General features: G+C 34.2%; 1 protein-coding gene across 8 annotated transcripts in view; it reads left to right on the top strand.

Moving 5' to 3' along the window:
• The window catches only part of LOC128885490 (uncharacterized), a 29,425-nt gene extending 10,280 nt beyond the window's left edge, over nt 1-19,145 (top strand). For 5 of the 8 annotated variants that reach the window (XM_054139558.1, XM_054139563.1, XM_054139556.1 and 2 more), the window contains exons 3-12: nt 3,614-3,705; nt 9,405-9,514; nt 9,611-9,733; nt 13,698-13,856; nt 14,553-14,731; nt 15,400-15,699; nt 15,807-15,997; nt 16,248-16,436; nt 18,029-18,085; nt 18,780-19,145. In XM_054139558.1, the coding sequence (XP_053995533.1) occupies nt 3,614-3,705; nt 9,405-9,514; nt 9,611-9,733; nt 13,698-13,856; nt 14,553-14,731; nt 15,400-15,699; nt 15,807-15,997; nt 16,248-16,436; nt 18,029-18,085; nt 18,780-19,013 (1,634 nt within the window). In that variant the 3' untranslated portion in view covers nt 19,014-19,145. Of the gene's footprint in view, nt 1-3,613; nt 3,706-9,404; nt 9,515-9,610; nt 9,734-13,697; nt 13,857-14,552; nt 14,732-15,399; nt 15,700-15,806; nt 15,998-16,247; nt 16,449-18,028; nt 18,086-18,779 lie in introns of all 8 variants that reach the window. The other 3 variants (XM_054139557.1, XM_054139560.1, XM_054139559.1) reach the window with 3 other exon arrangements.
• The last annotated feature ends 1,575 nt before the right edge of the window (nt 19,146-20,720 follow it).

Below are 20,720 nucleotides of genomic sequence, written 5' to 3'. Positions count from 1 at the left end.
AGGTTCGTTCGCCACGCAGTCGTCGAGCTCGCGAATCTATTTTCGAAAGCGCTACTCGCAATTGTTCACGAGCTTCATGTTTCACGCCGCGTACGATTCTCCTTGCAAAGTAAATAAATAAGTCGCAGGAGTCGTAATAAGCAGGAGAAGACCGTTGACAAAAATCCACGCGTTTTTTTTTGGTCATCGTATTCGAGGATAATCTACGTATAAAGAATAGGTAAAAGTAATGTAATAGCTAAAAAATATGTCGCACTGCTAAAACTACTATACAGAGTGTCCCAAAAATGTTGTAACACCTTGAAAGGGGTGGTTCAGGAGGTGATTTGAAACAACTTTTTCCTTAGCGAAAATGTTGTCCGAGGCTTCGTTAAGGAGATATTAAGAGAAAACATCGACCAATCAGAGCGCGAGTATGCCGGTGGAGCGCCCGCGGTAGCGTATGAGCGCAGCCGCCTAGCACGTAGCCACGTCTACTGCTGGCGCTCCACCGACATACTCGCGCTCTGATTGGCTGGGCTTTATCTGTTAATATCTCCTTAACGAATGCTTGGATAACATTTTCGCATAGGAAAAAGTTGTTTCAAATCACCTCCTGAACCACCCCTTTCAAGGTGTTACAACATTTTTGGGACACCCTGTATAATTTATATTTTCATACAGAAAAAGAATTTATCTCCTTCAGAGACGGTTTTTGTTTGCACTTTTCTTATATCTCTAACTGTACATCGGATATAACATTAACACTTATGTAAAAATTGCAAAATTTAAAATGGCGGATCCAATATGGCCGACATATACATTAAAAAGTTATTAGATATTCATGAAACTTGGTATTTATGACTCATTTGACCAGCAAACTTTGAATCTGATATTAGAATTGCAAAATTCAAAATGGCGGATCCAATATGGCCCACATGTATATTAAAAAGTTGTTAGATATTCATGAAACGTGGTATGTATGATTTATTTGACCAGCAAACATTGAATCTGACATCAAAATTGCAAAATTCAAAATGACGGATCCAATATGGCCGGCATGTATATTAAAAAGTTATTACTTTTTCATGAATATCGTTTTTGGATGAATCGTGACATGATATTACGATATCGCTGTTGTACGTGGACCGATTATATTGACTTTGGTTTTATTAGAAAGCTTATATGCGATTTACACAAGAAGAATGCTTTTCAATTTAGAAAATATATAATTAGAGAATATATTTTGACGATCATTCTTTTCGTTACATTCGAAATAAAATATAACCTAATAATTCATTATTTAAAATAACTACCATTTCGAGTGAACAAGTATTATCTTTCTCGTAAAATAACGGTACGAAATAAATTATTTCAAATAGTTATCTTTCATTTTTCCATTTCAATTAAAATTCGCCCAAGACTGATACCGACTACCCAATCCTCCACAGAGACTTTTCGTGGCCCTGGACGACTCGCGCGTCAACTCAATATTTGTGAAACGTTGCGCAAGCATTGAAAGTGGTGAATCGTTGAGTTGGATGGCCGTAGTAGCTATTTCTCGCGATTATTTCGTCACCGACGGGTCGGCTCCCCCCAGAAACGCGTTGCAATAAGAAAATCGCGGATATGCTTGGCTATTCCCGCGATGAGAAACTAGGTCGGAGGAGACTCTAAACGTCGACTACAAATTTCGAGGCGCGTCCGGGGCCAACTAGGCATAAAATTCTACGTGTAGAAATTATATCTCTGCCTCTATATTCAATTATTTATAACTTATAAATTATAATTATAGTTTAAACAGATCGCTCGTAATTTGGTACATTAAACCTTTTAAATCCTCAACAAATAAGTCTCAACCTGATCGCAATGCATCTCTGTACAAATTTTAGTTGCCATCGAATTTTGTTTACTATTATTCTTCTGAAATTACTGTAAAATTAGATATAAGTATTACTGATTTCCATTGTTATGGATTTATACAGGGTGTTCCAAAAATGTTGGAGGTCCTTGAAAGAGGTGATTCGGGGAGGTGATTTGAAACAACTTTTTTCTCAGCGAAAATGTTGTCCGAGGCTTCGTTAAGGAGATATTAACCGAAAACCTCGACCAATCAGAGCGCGCGTATACCGTTGGAGCGGCCGCAGTAGGCGTGGCTACGCGCTAGGCGACCGCCCCCATACGCTGCCGCGAGCGCTCCATCGGTATACTCGCGCTCTGATTGGTCAAAGTTTTCTCTTAATATCTCCTTAACGAAGCCTCGAACAGCATTTTCGCTAAGGAAAAAGTTGTTTCAAAACACCTCTACCCTGTATATACAGGGTGTCCAAAAAATGTTGTAACACCTTGAAAGAGGTAGTTCGGGAGGTGATTTGAAACAACTTTTTTCTTTGGGAAAATGTTGTCCGAGGCTTCGTTGAGGAGATATTAACGAAAAACCTCGACCAATCAGAGCGCGAGGATGCCGGTAGAGCGGCCGCGGTAACGTATGAGCGCGGTCGCCTAGCGCGTAGCCACGCATACCGCGGCCACTCCAACGGCATCCTCGCGCTCTGATTGGTCAGTGTTTTCCGTTAATATCTCCTTAACAAAGCCTCAGACAACATTTTCGCTAAGGAAAAAGTTGCTTCAAATCACCTCCCGGACCACCCCGTTCAATGACTTCCAACATTTTTAGGACATCTTGTATAATACATACAGGGTGTCCTATTTTAACTTGTACACCATGATAACTCGAAAATATTGTGTTTTAGCAAAAAATGTTTTAACACAATTTTGACAAACCTTCTATGTCACTAATATACAGGGTGTCTCAAAAATATTGGAGTTCCTTGAAAGGGATGGTTCGGGGGGTGATTGAAACAACGTTTTTCTTACCGAAAATATTGTTTCAAATCACCCCTCGAACCATCCCTTTCAAGGACCTCCAACACTCTCAAGTCTCAACCTGATGGTCATTACAATTAATCTACATATACAGGGTGTCCCAAAAAAGTTGGAGGTCCTCGAAAAGGGTGGTTCAGGGGGTGATTTGAAACAACTTTTTCCTTAGCGAAATTGTTGTCCGAGGCTTCGTTGAGGAGATATTAACGGAAAACACTGACCAATCAGAGCGCCCGTTGGAATGGCCGCGATAGCGATGGCTACGCGCTAGGTATCTGCTCTCGTACGCGAACAAGTGACTCGACGTGCATCGAAGGGTATTGACGCGGCCGCTCAGCGCGTAGCCTTCGCTACCGCGGCCGCTCCAACGGTATCCGCGCGCTCTGACTGGTCGGGTTTTTTTATTAATATCTACTTAACGAAGCCCCATCCGACATTTTTGCAAAGGAAAAAGTTGTTTCAAATCACCTCCCGAACCACCCCTTTCAAGGACCTCCAACATTTTTGAGACACTCTGTATATATTCGAACTTTAGTAACCCACAAATTTTGTTTATTATTATTCTTCGAGTTGCAATGAAATTTAATGGGACCAAAGAAAACTAAGGAAACTAAGAAAATATAAGAGAATTAGATGTTAGTAATTTTTCCTAATGATATAAGAATGTAAATGATAGTATAGCGACGTAGCTCGTGTACAATAAATGAAATTCTTTGTTTAAATGCTACAGTTGATATTATTTTTTGCGTAGGTCGACACATAGAGGGGATATGGCACACAGCGATCGTCGCCTACGGGAGAGAATATTACTTTGGTCCAAGCGGGATCCAAACTGCCAGGCCTGTAAGTATAGTTCTTCTCGTGAAATTGAACAAGCGATCCAACGAATACTTTTTTAGAAAATATTATTACATTTGAACCGCAGCGAAGAACTAAAACGATATTAATATAACTATAATACGCAAGCACGATCGGAATTTTTGGAGGAAAATAAACTTTTTGTTTATTGCTTGGGCTACGTTCAATAAACTGTTGTTGCCAGAATTTTATTTCAGTACAAACGATGCTCTTTTGTCGTGACGTACGTACGTCATTGTTTTTCTGAAAATTTATGAAACGTAATGGTAACTTGCGCGAGTATAAACATTTAAATGAATGGCCAGAACCTTTCATTAGTATTATCACAAAAATCAAATTAAATTCACAATTAAATTGCCCATGTACTTTCCAACTACTTTAAAAATTAAATTGTTGATTAAGTTAACTATGCACTACCCAAGTACTTCAAAAATTCTATTAACCGTGTGATGCACATAATACATACACATTAATTAAAAGTTTCAAACAAGGAATAATCTATTACTGAATTTTATCTTCCTTTGCAATATTAAAAAGAAAAAAATTGCTTTTGGTTTACTTTTCCAAGTTATTTTGGCATGATAATTTACGTTTGTCGTGACGTTGGAAATAATTTCATGCTTCTTTGCCAATCAGCGTGTTTATGCTCATCATTATTTTTAAAACGTTCATTGAAACTGCAGAACGCCAAAAAGGTAATTTCAATGATTCCTAGAGCTGCGGTGAGCATGTTTCGGGGCGAAGTGCCAGATAATCGTGACCCGAGTCTCATTGTTATTTTGAGAGAATTCTCCAGAATGTCTTCCGAATTAATTCTTCAACCTGATATCCTCGTAAATGGATTTAATAACTTTCTGAACTTTTTAGAGTTCAAAAAAAGTTGAATACGACCATATTAGCTGGATGTATACAAACGTACTCACACATTTAATATTACAAATTTGATCTTAAACATTTACGTTTGTACATCAGTCACTAACTTTAATAATATGTGAATTTTTCCCTATTTTTAATTATATTTTATTCGAATAATAATCGTCCTATTACAATAATAATGTTCTCCATTCTTTAATTAGTAATATATCTTTGCTATAAGTAAAGCATAATGATACACATATAAAAGGATGATTATTTAACCTAACGAAATGATGAATAAATATTTTTACTTAACTTAACCAGGAATATCGACGCATATTTATACGTTTTAAGAATTAAGAAATGTACAATATTAAAATGAGACAGTATATTTGTATGTCGAAATCGATTTAGAGATAAATATTGCTTTGGTTTGTGCGTATTCAATTAAATAAAAAAGAAAAAGGTATTTAAAATTCGTCCCTCAAGAGGATAAACTACATTTATAAACTATCGAGTATAAATCACGAAATTACTTTCCACGCCTAATGTTATTAATGAACGAGCTATGTTCGTTGTCACGAATATCTTTGTAATTAAGGCATTTAAATGAACAAAATTTATAATTATAAGCTTGGTTTTAATGCCAAGTCTCCAATTTATCGCGAATCTTTCTGTTTGTATACTTTTGACTAGTAAATATTATTTACATACATTTTTAGATACTTTATCTACTAGTTTATAAATTTATAGATTATTCTTGCTATCTTTTTACTACTATTTCTCTATCAGAATCAACGTGACAGCATGTTGTTCATTTAACTAGATGTCAATTTGTCCCACATAGAAACTGTTATAACTTTTGAACGACTCAGTAAAACAACTCCAAATGTTTTGGAGAATCTTGGAAAAGTAGTTGGAGAATCTTGTTAAAGTAGTCTAGAATTTTTTAACTCCAAACGTTTTAGAGGATCTTGGAAAACTTGTTAAAATAGTCTAGAATTTTTTAAATAAATACTGACTATTTCAATATATTTCTCAAACATCCCTAAACCAAAACTTGTCAACTTGTTCTCGTTACAATGGTTGGGACGAAAATAAGATTCTGGCAATCGCGATTTATCGATGGGAAAAAAAGTTACACCCGGTGAAATGTTAGGCTACTCGGGGTGCATCTCTGCCATCCAAATGGTGACCGATTGGACGCGCTATATAGCCAGCTAGTGGCGAGTCATTCTGGCCATACGATACGCTAGACACGAGTGGGTACTAAATTTGGTCCGGTTGACTCCAAAAATAATCCTTGCCTTACTTCAATCTCTTTCTCACATCTCCCTTTCTCCTCGCTCTCTCCATCCGATGATCCCTCGTCCAGATTCTACAAAGCCTAAACTTGCTGGTGAGTTTCCGCTTCCAACGTCGATTCTTCCATAAACCTGTCACTAATTCGACTCCTAAGGTCTTCTCTGCTAAAATTGAAAATTCCCAACAGATACAAAAATTTGTCGAAAAATCTATTTCTTGATGAATTAAGATCCTAATTGTTATTAGGCGTTGATGATAATTCTGTGCCTTTGTATTCGACCATTAATAACTACATAGACTGCGGATGTTTATATGTATTTATGGCAAGTGAAGATGTGGGAAAATGTATGAACGAAGGCAAAAATATATAAAGTCCCAACAATCACATTACACTGTTTAAAAGATGGAATCTGGTTTTCTTTAAATTTCAATTCATCATATGTATTTATAAAAATATACATTTGCATAAACGTTGGCAGTCTGTTTGTAACTCTGGTTTAAACAAATATACTTACTCGCCAGTTTGGTATATTATAGGATCAACCTTCTAAGTTCTCAATCTAAACTCTATTGTGAAGTATCTACACATAGTATCTGTACAAACCTCTACACATTTGGATTTATATGTAAATTAACGTTTAGTTTCTTATAGTCTTACCTATTCAATTCTAAATTTTTTATGACTATCTTAGATTGTAATTAATGGCCATTATAGACATTATCTATGTTTCAACCTGGTGGAGATTACATGCAGAGTAACATTTTCCTTATTATTATTGTTCTACAATTATTGTAACTACTTGCTACACTTGTGATCTATTAGAATAATAATAATAATCAGCAAACATTAATGGCTGGTCATCGGGTTAGGGTTTAGATTATTATACAATATATGTATGTATAAATTGGTAATTTAGAAGACTGGTGATTTAACATAAAATAACAAAATGGCGATTAAATACTTCTACTTAAACTAGGGATATGAATGATTGAATATAAAGGTACATCATTAATTCCTACACCTAATAATTAAACACTCAATAAAGACTAAATATAAAATGTGAAGCATACTTGATATAAATAATTCTATTGGGAAAAGAGCCTTTATTTACTGTCATTGTGTAATAAAGGTTGTTCTAAAATACATGTCTGTTATTCCTTTAAATTTATTTGCAATGTATTTAGAGCGCCTGAGACACGAGCCATTCAAACAGAAACTCCTTTCTCTCAATGTTCAAGTTCGACGAAGTTGAGGTGTATGAACCTATATATTGGATCATGTTCAAAATACGTTCATCCTAATTGCGTATCGATTCACCATCATTGAAGGTGGCTTCTTCGCGTTGCCCGGCATGGCTTCCGTTAATGTTAAACCTTTCCTGACTGTCATTAACGCTAAAACTATCAAATGTTTATTTTAACCAGGTGCGTTAGATTTATTTGTAAAATTATTCAATTTTTGACTATTTCTCTGCTGCAATTTATGGTGAGAATATGTATGTGTATCATTACGCTTCACTTATAGCAAAAATATATTACTAATTAAAGAATGAGGAACATTATTATTGTAATAGCACGATTATTATTCGAATAAAATATGATTAAAAATAGGGAAAAATTCACATATTACGAAATTTAGTGAATGATGTGCAAACGTAAATGTTTAAGATCTAGCTAATATGGTCGTATTTAACTACTTTCAAATTCTAACAAATTCAGAAAGATATTAAATCCATTTACCCGGATCTCAGGTTGAAGAATTAATTCAGAAGACATTCTTGGAGAATTCTCTTAAAATAACAATGAGACTCGAGCTGCGATTATCGAATTTTAAATAGTGTTTAGTTTTTTATTTAGTTGATACGAACTAACCAAAGCAATATTTATCTCTAAATGGATTTTGCATACAAATATATTGTGTCATTTTAATATTGTCTATTTCTTAATTCTTAAAACGTCGTTATATACGTCGATATTCCTCAACAGGTTAATTAAAAATATGTACAAAATATTAATAACTATAGTAAACCTAGTATTAGCTCACGTTAATATTGTATATTTCTTATTTCTCATGTCTCGCGTCTCATGTTAATATTCTATATATTTCTTAATTCTTAAAGCGTATATGTATACGTCGATATTCCTCAACAGGTTAATTAAAAATACGTACAAAATATTAATAACTATAGTAAACCTAATATTAACAAACTTAATTCTACAGTTAAAGTTACACTCTTATTATCACGCGTCGTACCACATCATTCCAATTTCTAAACTCTCAACCGTTAAATTCTTAACTCGTATACAATATCGCCTAAGTTTAACCCTTTGCGCTCGAGGCATAGTTCTATAGAATCGTTTTACTGAGTCCGTTTTATAATAAATTTCTGTAAAGCTAAAAAACTCTACTTAGAAAAGAAACATCTACGAACATTCGTGACTCAATGAATTATTGTTACAATTTATAATTAGCTGTATTCTGATGTAAGTAAAATAAAAATTGTACGTTCAAAACGTCACTTTTGAATTACATATGTCGCCCTAGAGACGCCACTCGAGCGCAAAGGGTTAAAATACCTAAAATAAAAATGTATAGGATGACGAACAGTCCGAACAACACAGAGGTATAATGAAACTTCTACCGCGCTCGACGCACCGTGCGTCGGTGGACGATCAGCTGGAAAGTAGTCAAACGCAACGCGATGGAAAAAGCAAACCCAAAGCTGCATCGATGAAGAGCGTGCGCGCTACCATGCGAACTCGAATATCGTTTATCTTGAGTTACGCTAGCCGGGCAGCGTGGTGTCGAATCTCGAGGCGCGCCGCGACGTCAGTTCGTATGCGAGTGGTTCGTTGACGAAACGCAAAACCAACCGAGAAAACCGCTCCGTCGCGCGAACCCGACACGAGTTCTTCGCCTCTCGACGCAGGTGCAACATTTATAATAAAATAACGTGCGCAGATTCGCGGAAAACAACAAAGTGACGTTCTGTTTTCCCACGAAGTGACGGAAATTCGATCTCCCCCTTCCTTCCGCCTCTCTGATACCTAAACAAACTTTTCCTAAAACTTTCGAACCATTTCCGGCGTTCGTTCCACAGGAACCTCTTCTCCTCTTCCCTGCCCGTTCGTATTTCCCTCCATGCTACAAAAACCAATCAGAGTTTCGGCTAATCGTTTAAATTTAGCGTTCGCGAGCCACGCTTCTGTCTCCTCTTCATTTTATTCCTTTTCCTCCTTTTTCTTTACTTTTTCCTTTCTCTCTTTTGTTTCAATTCTTTTTTAATTCATTCCCTTCCACGCATCGAGTAGCGCTACTCCGACACACGGTGCACAGTTATTTCGAGCGTTTCTTATAGGGAAGCGCAAGTTTGTCGTAGATTCTAAAATTACATAGCTCTCGGAGCCTGCCATCGCGAGGGGGTGTACCGACGCGTTGATCGTACGCTGCCGTAAAATTGACATTGACGACGGCTTCCGAATGCACGGCTTTCATACGGAGGAATCCGTTTCCCGTGTTTCAGGGCGGCACGGTGCTAGGCGAGCCGAACAAGGTGGAAAGAATCGGCGACACCTACTTGCCGTACTCCATCTTCTTAGAATACATCAACGGCTTGGGCACGTCCAAGTTCGCGTGAGTTATCAGTGTAAAAATATTTTCATGACGACGTGTATTAGCCAAAACACACCCCGACGGTTTTTCCGACAAAAATCAGTCGTTCCGTTGCAGCCCGGGGACGTACAACCTCTTCAAGCACAACTGCAACTGCTTCACGGACGAAGTTAGCAATTTCTTGGCTGGCAAGGGTATACCGAAGTACATTCTCGATTTGCCGGAAGAGATATTCCAAACGTAAGATTCTCGTGTGTTCTAACTCCTATCGGGTGACGAATTAAGGAGCCATTCTAGTCTTTGGAGCGGCAATTTTTAATTCCTTTTTTGAAGATTTCCTTTCTTCTTTTAATTTATAAAGAATTTTATGAAGGCTTTGCCTACTTACACGTACACCTACTTATTCACGTTTTAAGAACGTACACGATTGTTTCCAGGTAAAAATAATCAAAATTGAACTTGGTACGAGTGATCTTATACAGGCCCTCCTGAAAAAGTATGTTCAGAGAGATTTTAGTTAATATTGTCAAGTACATTTTCGTTAATATTAGCATCGCTGTTGGTCGAACCAGAATAATTATGAAATATTGAAAATTCACCTTTTTCCATTTTTCTTGTTTTTTGTATATTACAAAATATTGGGCTATCTGGAAAATCCATGCCGATTTTTAGTAGGCGGTACAGGTCTAAATATGTCGGAATGGCTGAAAATAAATAAAATGTGTACATTCCTTAACAGGTGGAAAGGTTGTGGAACAAAATGGTACAACATATATAATTCAATAAATATACATCAAAATTCAAATATGCCTTTGAAGTTTTCTTAAAAATAGGCATGAACTTTCTGGACAACCCAATATATATATTTAACCAGGCACCAGCTGAACCAGAATAATTATGAAATATTGAAAATTCATTCTTTTCCACTTTTCTTGTCCTTTGTATACCTATTAAAAAAAAAATATATATATAGAATAATCAGATTTGAAAACCGTGCTGAAGACTCACTCCAAATTTGAAGTCATTCAATCAACTAGAACTCGTAGTATCGTGGCAACCATTTCAAAAAATATGTTTATCTTACCATGGTTATCTAAAATATAAAAATCATGGTTAAATATGGAGGGAAATCGTGTCTTTTAAAGTCTTTCGTACTAAATACGTAGTCAGTGTAAAAAGTATTCGTACAGCAACTAATTTAAAATAAAATTAATAAGAAAAGAAATGAGAGCGTTAACATTAAAAATAATAAACTTTAATTTACGCAAATTCTACTCTAAAAATATGTAAGAATGTTGGTTACTTATTTCTTCCTCTAAAATTTATTAATAAAATAATTGTATGAAGTTTTATTGTGAATTGGTTCCTGTACGAATACTTATTACACTGTATACTTAAGATTATAATCAAAACCAAACCTTTGCTTACTTGCTTGTTGAAAATGAGTATCACTCATATTACCAACGAAGAGATTGTAGCTAAAATTGCAAAGAAATTAAAAATGCAAAAAAAGAAATAAATATGGATATTTTGAAAGTTCTAAACTAGAATACCTCCTCAATTCTTTGGGGAATCCCTCAGGGCTTCAGTTGGTGTAACTGCGAATGGTTATGCATCTACAGCAAATAAAAATTATATTAGAGAATCTATAAGAATGTAAAAAAATATTGAAAGTAAAGTTCGTCTTATAATATTTTCAGAGTAAAATAAATTTCTGTTTAAAGGTGCGCAGGAGCTAGAGTCAAACTCAGAGTTGACTTCAGCGACAGTGGCGGAAAAAGTAGGAAACTCAGGGACAATGACAGAGAGGGCGATACAACAATTGCAGGAGAAACGAGGACCAGGGAGATTAGGCTAGCATTATTTTTTTTCGAAGATATTGAAGCAAAGAAGCAAAATTTTCTAATAATTCTGGTTTTAATATATTCGTTACACTTTGACGGGTGCGACTCCAAGGCCTGATTTTGCAATTTCGGCTTTAAAACTTTATAAACAATAAAATGAAGATAGCAAACGTATTTTTATTGTTTATAAAGTTTTAAAGCCGAAATTGCAAAATCAGGCCTTGGAGTCGCACCCGCCAAAGTGTAACGAATATATTAAAACCAGAATTATTAGAAAATTTTGCTTCTTTGCTTCAATATCCTCGAAAAAAAATAATGCTAGCCTAATCTCCCTGGTCCTCGTCTCTCCTGCAATTGTTGTATCGCCCTCTCTGTCATTGTCCCTGAGTTTCTTACTTTTTCCGCCACTGTCGCTGAAGTCAACTCTGAGTTTGGCTCTGGCTCCTGCGCACCCTTAATAGTGATAAAGATTCGTGTAGGTGCATGAATGCAAAAATATATAAAATATCAACATATTATATGTACATATTACACCATGTATAAGATATCACATTATTTTAGTTTAATATAATGAATATTTAATATAGATAATTAATAAATAAGTATTTGTTTTATATATTGAATAACTACGCTACACATTTTCATACTTTTTTACACTTAACCTCATTCACGCTTTCAGGCATGTCAACCAGTGATGGACAAAACCCTAGGTTTCGAATAAATCTGAAGTTTGCCGATATGTTTGTCTCATGTCCTCTTTTGAACATTTTCCAGAGAAAGAAACGAGACAAACACATCGGCAAACTTCAAATTTATTCGAAGCCTAGGGTTTTCCCCATCTCTGGCATTGCCAACCTTACTTATTCTCCACGCGTACCAACGTTCAAACCTTTCCATTCTCACTCACTGTCATTCAAAACCAACTCTCGCAGATAGGACTGCTTTCATTCTGCTTGCATACTTTCATTTAAATCTCAATTGTTTATATAAATCTGTAAAATATGAATTTCCATAACCATTCGCATTCTAATAATTACTTTCTAAAAGATAATTGAATTTCATTTCACGAGGTCAATATTCAAAGTAGCTTGTACGATTTCCGCGAAAGAATTTTATCTTTATACAAAATAAAATCTTTATAAACGTACCTCCAAAAATCGAACTTTATTAATAATAAATTATTACTATTAAACAGAAATTTATTTTACTCTGAAAATATTATAAGACGAACTTTACTTTCAATACTTTTTTTTTTATATTATTGCATACTGCGTGAAGTTTGCAATTTCTTGCACATTCAAATTTCCTATAAATGCACAAACATCTGCAGCCTAATAATGACTAGATTGCGAATGTTTATGCATTTATGGTATAAAGTAGTATAATAAATACTTGCTAAACATAACCAAAAGGTTTGTGCAAGTGCACTTATGGAAAATGAAATAATAATATCAATATAATAATTATTGCATACTGCGTGAAGTTTGCATTTTCTTGCACATTCAAATTTCCTATAAATGCATAAAGTAGTATAATAAACACTTGCTAAACATAACCAAAAGGTTTGTGCAAGTGCACTTATGGAAAATGAAATAATAATATCATTATAATAATTGTAGAATATATTCAACATACATTTTGTATGTTTTCTGTATTACTAATTATGACGAGTAACATATTATTCTACTTCATAATTATTCTAAATAATTGTTTGAAACAACCCTGGACACTTTTGAAATTATACTACTTGAAATATTATTTCAAACCAGACACGTTATTTTATTTTCATAATTGTATTCATAGACTTGAATCACAACCTCCACTAATATGTTGTTTTAATTTGTAATTATTTGAAATAATTTGTAAAATTGCTTCTAAAAGTAAAACATCTCTTAAATAATAATATTAATAATCTTACTTTGAGGATTTCATTCAATAAATTTGTAATAAAAGAATAACCAAAGAACTCGTTACATGAACTACCTATTACTTAATTATTTTCAAATGACTGCATTGAAAATAACGATTTAAAATGAATTATCTGAATAATTATTTCTTATTATTATATATTATTATTATTCTTATTATTATATATCTTATATTTCTTATTATCTTTCTTATTTTCATGTCAATAAAAATAATTCATTGTATGAACCATTACTTTGGATAAATTGATATTGTTGTTATTATTTTGTATCAAAATACAAATATGAAAAGTTTGTAGTGGTAGCATGTGTGCACCTGAAGGCCATCACCAGCTGTAGCCCCTGAAGTTCCATGATTTAATTCAGCCTTGAACTCAATATTGGAAATTCGTTAATACTTGTGTATACTTGATCACCGCTTGCATTTCCATATAGACCAATCGGACAGGGTCTGAGAACCCTGATAGAGACTTTGAGCAGCAGCCCGAGTGGATCCAAACTATTTACAGTTGGTCAAGCATTCCTTGGTACAAGAAACCAGAGAGAAGTTTCGCCAGAGTACGAGCTTTTAAATGAGGCCATCGAGGAAGCTAGGTAAGAGTACGCTCTTCAGTTTGTAAATTTCTGAAAACCCTTACGCAATATGGTCTGACAATGTTTATTAATAGAAAACGAAAACTTTGGAAGGATTTTAGAGATTTCATCTTGATTTCACAGATTTGTATTATGAAATATGTTTATTTACGTGGTACATATTTGATGAATTTATAAATTAATATTTATAGACAATGGTAAATTTGTATAATTAAATAGATATAGATTTCTATAATAAATGCTGATTTATTCAATAAGAAAGTATTAATTTATATATATGTATATTTACCTATATATTATATAAATTTATTAATATTTAATAGAATAAAATCATGCATAGTACCTGTTACAGTATATTAATAAATGATTTATAGATCTCTACACTAAATGCTGCTTTATTCATTAATATTTTTAATTATTGGTACTATGTATGATTTTAAACTGGATACAACCATTCAAGATTTTTCAGAGCAACAAATTAAATTAATTTCCATTTATTTTAAAGGATTTTCCAAACAAGGCTTCACGATTTTGGTTTTCAATAACAGTATACCGGCTACAAGTGACTAAAGTAATGTCCCATTGAATAAATATCTCATTTGTTAGACCACATTACATTGGGCTTTTTCTTTTTTAAATACTTTCATTAAATTACTTTCATTCTATTTAGCATTATTAAATATACTTTTTCTGCAGATTGAACTCGATCGCGCTAGAAGAAAGGAGAAACGAGCTTAACGAGAAACTCGCGAAGAAGGACCGAAAGAAAAAAAAGAAGAAGAAGGAGAAGAAACAGAAAGGAAGTAGAGACAGCACCGCGAGCGACACTAACAGCACCGGGCCCAGCAATTGCGTAGATATGGCGGAAAGCGAAAGTATATTGAAATGTTTTTTCTAGGAAACATTCATAAACGTTACGTTATATCAATTAACATTATTCAATCAATCACAGTAATTCACATCACATTGCATTGCCCTGTTTTGATATAGAGAGATACTTCTAAAGACAAGAATTACATTAGGTGCAGAAAGTAATTATCGCCTTTCTATTGAACCATTTATGATTGTAGTTTAGACACAAATATTTATTTATTTGGTTACAATTGTGAAATGGTTACAATTTAGACTATAGCATCTCTTGATCCAGTCTTTACAAATTGGAAAAAAATTATAATGTTTTAACAATAATAATTTCTTGTTTAATCTAACTTCTTATTCCAATTCCTATTTGTTTGTACTTTTAATTCGCTATTTATTACATTTAGGACAGTCGTATTTCTTATTTAGTCTATGTTATCTAATTAGCTACGTATGTTAGGTAATTCATATTGCATATGTTGAACTACCAACTTATCCTTCGCAGAACTACATGTGTTCTTTTAGAATATGTGACTTAGGGAAGATTAAGAGTCATAAGTAACTTTAGAAAGACACCGAATTAATTTCTACACCTAATCATTTCTCTTAAAAAATATCTTTATACGTCTAAAAGAAACAAATGGTACGTACACATCTCTGAATGTGCTCTGTCCTGTTTGATAAGCAGCTGTACTGAGCGAGATGCAGGCCACTAATGGGGATAACACAGACATGCTACCATCCGATAGAGTCATGCAAATGGAAGAAGAGGAGAAGCTGGAACTGGAGGAGAGGAAGCGTCAACGTGATCCACCTATAGTGTTTAAGGACTTAATAGACGTAAAGTCGGAATACGAGGCATTATCCAACTTGTTGGAAGGAAAATTAAATAAAGAGGAAGGAGTGTGCATGCAGGAACTCGAACAGTATATTATAGAAAACGAGGGCTCTTGGGCGCTTGGGGATAATTTCTTAAATTTCGTAGGTAAGTAGACGAATAATTACAATCACATAATTACATAATCAAATAATCGCAATAATTACAGACGAATAATTCAAACGATACTTATTGTACGATATTCGATTGTTTAGGACGAATTCTATATGATAAATCTCTGTCAAGCGACACGAGAGTAAAATTGTTGAACGTACTTTCTGTTGCTGCGTTAAAAGACGATGTGATCCTTTTATTACACCAGGATAGGAGAGAACATATCATTATGAATTACGCTTTCGATATTGACCGTCATCCCCAGGAAGAACAACTCCCTCTTACGCAATTTGTGAGTAAAATAACATTCACAAGAAGTGTGTATTATCTGAATGAACGATTTTTGGATTAAACAGTAATTTTGGACAAAATTTTTTAACAAAATTTCATTTATCGGAGCAATCACTGTTTACATTAAGACATTTTTATCAATGCGTGACAATTTTAATTGACCCAAAAATGTTCTGATAGATTCTAACCACCACTACCTGTCGCCATTTGTTGCGTTATTCGACTTTGTAATTGTTTGTCGTGTATTACAGTTAGCAAATATGTTCGAAAACCTCAGCAGCTCGGAATGGCTATTGTACATATCAGAATGGCAACACCAGAACCAGAATATCAGTAATATAAGGGTGACGACCAAAGTAGCGGTACATTCGTTGCTTTCGAACTCGCTCGACATGCAGACTCGTGGTGCAGCTATTATTCACAACCTTGCCTGCAAGGAGGTAAAAACTGTGGTCTGTATCCTTCCTATCTGATTAACAAGCGAGCTTTTTCTTTCGCTTTCGTTTAAACTCACGCCTATAATCGCTGTCATACATGTCTCACTTTGATGGACAAAAGTTGCCATTATTGTCGCAAAACGTGCTAAATTTTTTTATCTTTAATAGCCAAAACTTTTGAACAAATGGAAGAACCTATTCTGGCCCTTAACGTAACTCTTTATTACAAAATAAAATATGACGCACTCTATAATAACATTAAAACTACTAAGCTGATCAATTTGGCACACGAACCTCAAACTTTTTTCTAAGGTCACTCAATCATTAACAATGGTTTCGCTTCAATTTGTAGGGATTATTATTGTAATAGAGAATTAATTTGATTAACAAATTAGATTGTCAATCTAATCGCTTCTCCTTTTAGTGTTAATATCTCCTATATCTCATATAAATTTTGTCGTTAACTGGAAGGCATCAATGGTTCATATATAGAAGTCGCTACACCAAATATCATGATTTTCTGATACACGACTTCTGAGATGTAATGCAAATTGGAAGTCAGTGTAGGCAATTTGTAGGGAAAAAGATATTTGTTTTGGAAAGACAAATGGTATGCTAACGATTCAATTTTCTCAGTATTATTTGTTTTGTATCTGAACGCTTAATTATTTGTGACAGAATATAATTTGGCATACAAGTAGAAAGAATGATTTCATCGTTTGTAATTATTCCAGCTACATGTAGTTTAATATTATGATAAGATAATATTAATTTTGATATATAAATCAATTAACTGATACGCAGTGTCAAAAACAGCTATAACAATAACTCGACTGCGGATTGTATGCATTTATGATATAAATTAATATAATAAATACATGCTAAACATAAGCAAAAGCTATGTTAACTGATGCAAAATGAAATAACAGTTTTATTATATTAATTGTAAAATATATTCAACGTGCATAAATGTATATTTTTTGTATGTTTTCCATATTACTGTACGTTATAAATGTATAAAGTTCACAGTTCAGTAATAACAAATAATGAAATTATATCGAGATCTTTTTCATAGTTTAAATTACATTCTATCAAAAATAAGCTGTAATATTTTACTAGTAACGTACCTTTATCACAACAAAGATGCTAGGCTACTCAAGATTAACGAAACAGTCTGTATCTTTGACATGTAAACCCGAAACGGAAGGTTTCTTATCCGCGATGTTGCTTAACAAATGCTTGTTGCCTTTTCTTAAGTACTATTAATTAAGCAACAAGGCCATGGGAGTCACGCTTTTACTGTCTACGCGAATAGAAGTGCTGCCTTTATTAATAAATCAGCTGTACTAGCAAAATTACATAGAAATTTAGAAGAGGTTCGGTGGACTTGTCTCGAGTCCTGCAACCGATACACCAACGAGCAACGAAGCCTTGTTGAGTACTTCGAAACTCATGGTCTCAACAAGGACAAGTCGGGAGGTACGTAGACCGTCTCGTTGCTCGTTCGTATACCTGTATGTTACATGTTGTACCAACGCTGCGTTGCAGTTCAAAACGATGGATATCTTTCGAGAGATCGGATACTGTTTTTTCAGAAAATGAGCAAAAGCAAAAATCTGCGGCGACTTTTACCAAAAGGCAGCATTTCTAAGGTACTGCGAGACATTTCGATTAGCATAAGATTTCACTTCTCATCAGTAAGTAATCAACGAAGGAGTTCATTTCAAAGAAACACAATTGATTCATCCGAGGGGCATTACGCAAGCGTAACTGATTTTATTCTTCACTTTTGCTCTTTTATTCTTATTCATAACTTTTATTATTAACCCTTTGCACTCGAGAGGTGACTCTCAGTCACCACTAGGTTTCCTTTAGATTTCATTTCTTTGGAACTCGAAGTGTCAATAAAATGATTGTCGTTGAGGCAAAGGTGACCTGATTTTCAAAGCTCAAATTAGAGATCTCATTTTCGAAGTCAATATAATCTTAGCATTCGTGACAATAGAATGCTAAGAAAGCATGTCGAGTTGCTGATAGATACCAGAAAAAAAGGCCTCGAGTGCAAAAGGCTAAAGACAGAATCACTTGTCGAGAACTGTTCTCGAACAAAGAACATTCTTAACACAAGAAGGAGTTATATTGTGAATTATTCAAGTACTTTAGTGGGCTACTGTATCTCTTAAACCTCAATATCTAATAATGTACCACCGTGAGAACAAAGTCGTTCTTAAATACTTGATTAATGCCACCTATTAGCGTTTATCATTTCACCAGGTGTTGCACAATATGTGCGATCGAATATCCATGATTCTCTTCTAATTATGTCGTATTTTTTGAAATGTATAGGTGTTCGACGACGTCGCCGTGGAACTGACAATGGCACTGTTACAATATTTCAATGGCGATCCAGCCGAGGAGCAACTGTTTGCATGCATGAAGTCCTTGGCGCGTTTCACGCAAATCAGCGGCCAGGACGTGCCACAACTCATCCAAATGATTGGCCCGGAACCGAACAAGTTCCGCGGGGTGTCCGAGAGAGTCGACGAGCAAATTGACCAAGTCAATAAGAAATTGCGTTAACGTGCGCACAATCAAACAATCGCATTGAGAAAATCCTGAATTCCAACCGCGGTGCGATCCCGGGACGCTGTTATTGTGTTATAACTGAATTTTTACATAGAGATTTTATTGAAATAAACTGCATATAATGTATTATTATTACAATTATTATTAATTATTGTTGTCATTTAATACTATTATTGCTATTAGTAACATCATCGTCATCGTCATTATTGTTATTATTATTATTATTATTATTATTATTATTATTATTATCATTGTCGTCATCAACGTTATCATCGTCATTACTATTATTATTATTATTATTATTATTATTATTAATGCAATTACATTACGACTATTAAAAATTCTGAGAGCAGTTCTTGTTTGAGATACCCACTTTCTTCGTGAAAGACGTTTACTCTCCTTTGTATCAGAGAAGCTAACTATGGTATTTAGTTGCTATAATTAATTTAACACTAGAATTACCAAGCCGGTCAATTTTACCTGTGTACTGCAAACTTATTTCTAAAGACACTCGATTATTAACATTCTTTTAATCGCGATATTTAAAGGCAATTATTGTAACATAAAATTCATTTGACAGACAAATTAGTTTACTCCTCTCTTCTCTAATTACAAAAATATTGTAGGTACGCTCTGATCTTGGTAGTTTTAGTATTAACCCTTTGACTCTCAGTCACATTTTAACGTGATGCAGTAATTCGAGAGGTGATTCTTGGTCACCACCAGGTTTGACGCAGTGAATCAACCAGCAGTAATCCTTGTGTAAGTTTAATTTCACTAGAACTCGAAGTGTCAATAAAATAATTGTTGAAGGGGTAAGGGTGATCTAATTTTTAAATCTCAAATTAGAAATCTCATCTTCGAAGTCAACCTAAGCTTAGCATTTCTGGCAATAGAATGCTAAGAAAGCATCTCGAGTTGCTAGTAGATACCAGTAAAAAAGGCCTCGAGTGCAAAGGGTCAACCCTTATTGAACTTATGTCATCTTCTATTTGACATTAATATTTTTACCCTATCGAATGTCCTAATTTGATGTGACAGTAACTTTTAGTGAAAAAATGATAGTTTTATTATAGCTTTTTAATAGCGGAGAAAAGAAGAAAGCACATTTTTAACACAAAAAGTGTTATGCTAGAAAAGAGGTACGTGCTTTTATATTAAGTAGTGTGACTTGCAATTGGTTTTCATGTACGCACCCAGTCAAGTTTAAAACGTTGGCGTACGATAAGAATTAAATTGTACTTAACAAAGACTCCACAACTCAGAAGAGAATTTCTACGTTAGAGTATATTAATACTAAATAATATGTTAGTTTCTACATATTGTTACTAGGTACAACAAAAGTCTGTCATCTCAAATTAAGCTTTACAAGTGAATTATTAACGACAAAGTTAATAGTTATTTATAGATAAATACTGAAATAAAAAAAATCTATAAATATGTTCACTGTAGATAAAGTGTGTAATAAGTATTGAGATTTGTGCAATATTCGAAGCCACGAATCCAATGAGAGTTAGACCAAGATCAAGTTAGTCACGACTACTTTTATGATTTTATCATCAACATTTTTATTTACATATTCATCACTTTTCATTCATTTCCATGAAAAGTAATAAAAGACGGTAAATTTAATTGGATTTCTTATTTGCAATGAGACAGTTTTACTTGGAAATCAGATAATTAGATCTTTCTTGATATCAT

Source organism: Hylaeus anthracinus, unplaced genomic scaffold, assembly GCF_026225885.1.
Source record: "Hylaeus anthracinus isolate JK02 unplaced genomic scaffold, UHH_iyHylAnth1.0_haploid 11981, whole genome shotgun sequence".
Taxonomy (NCBI): domain Eukaryota; kingdom Metazoa; phylum Arthropoda; class Insecta; order Hymenoptera; family Colletidae; genus Hylaeus; species Hylaeus anthracinus.
This window is presented reverse-complemented; position numbering and strand designations above follow the sequence as displayed.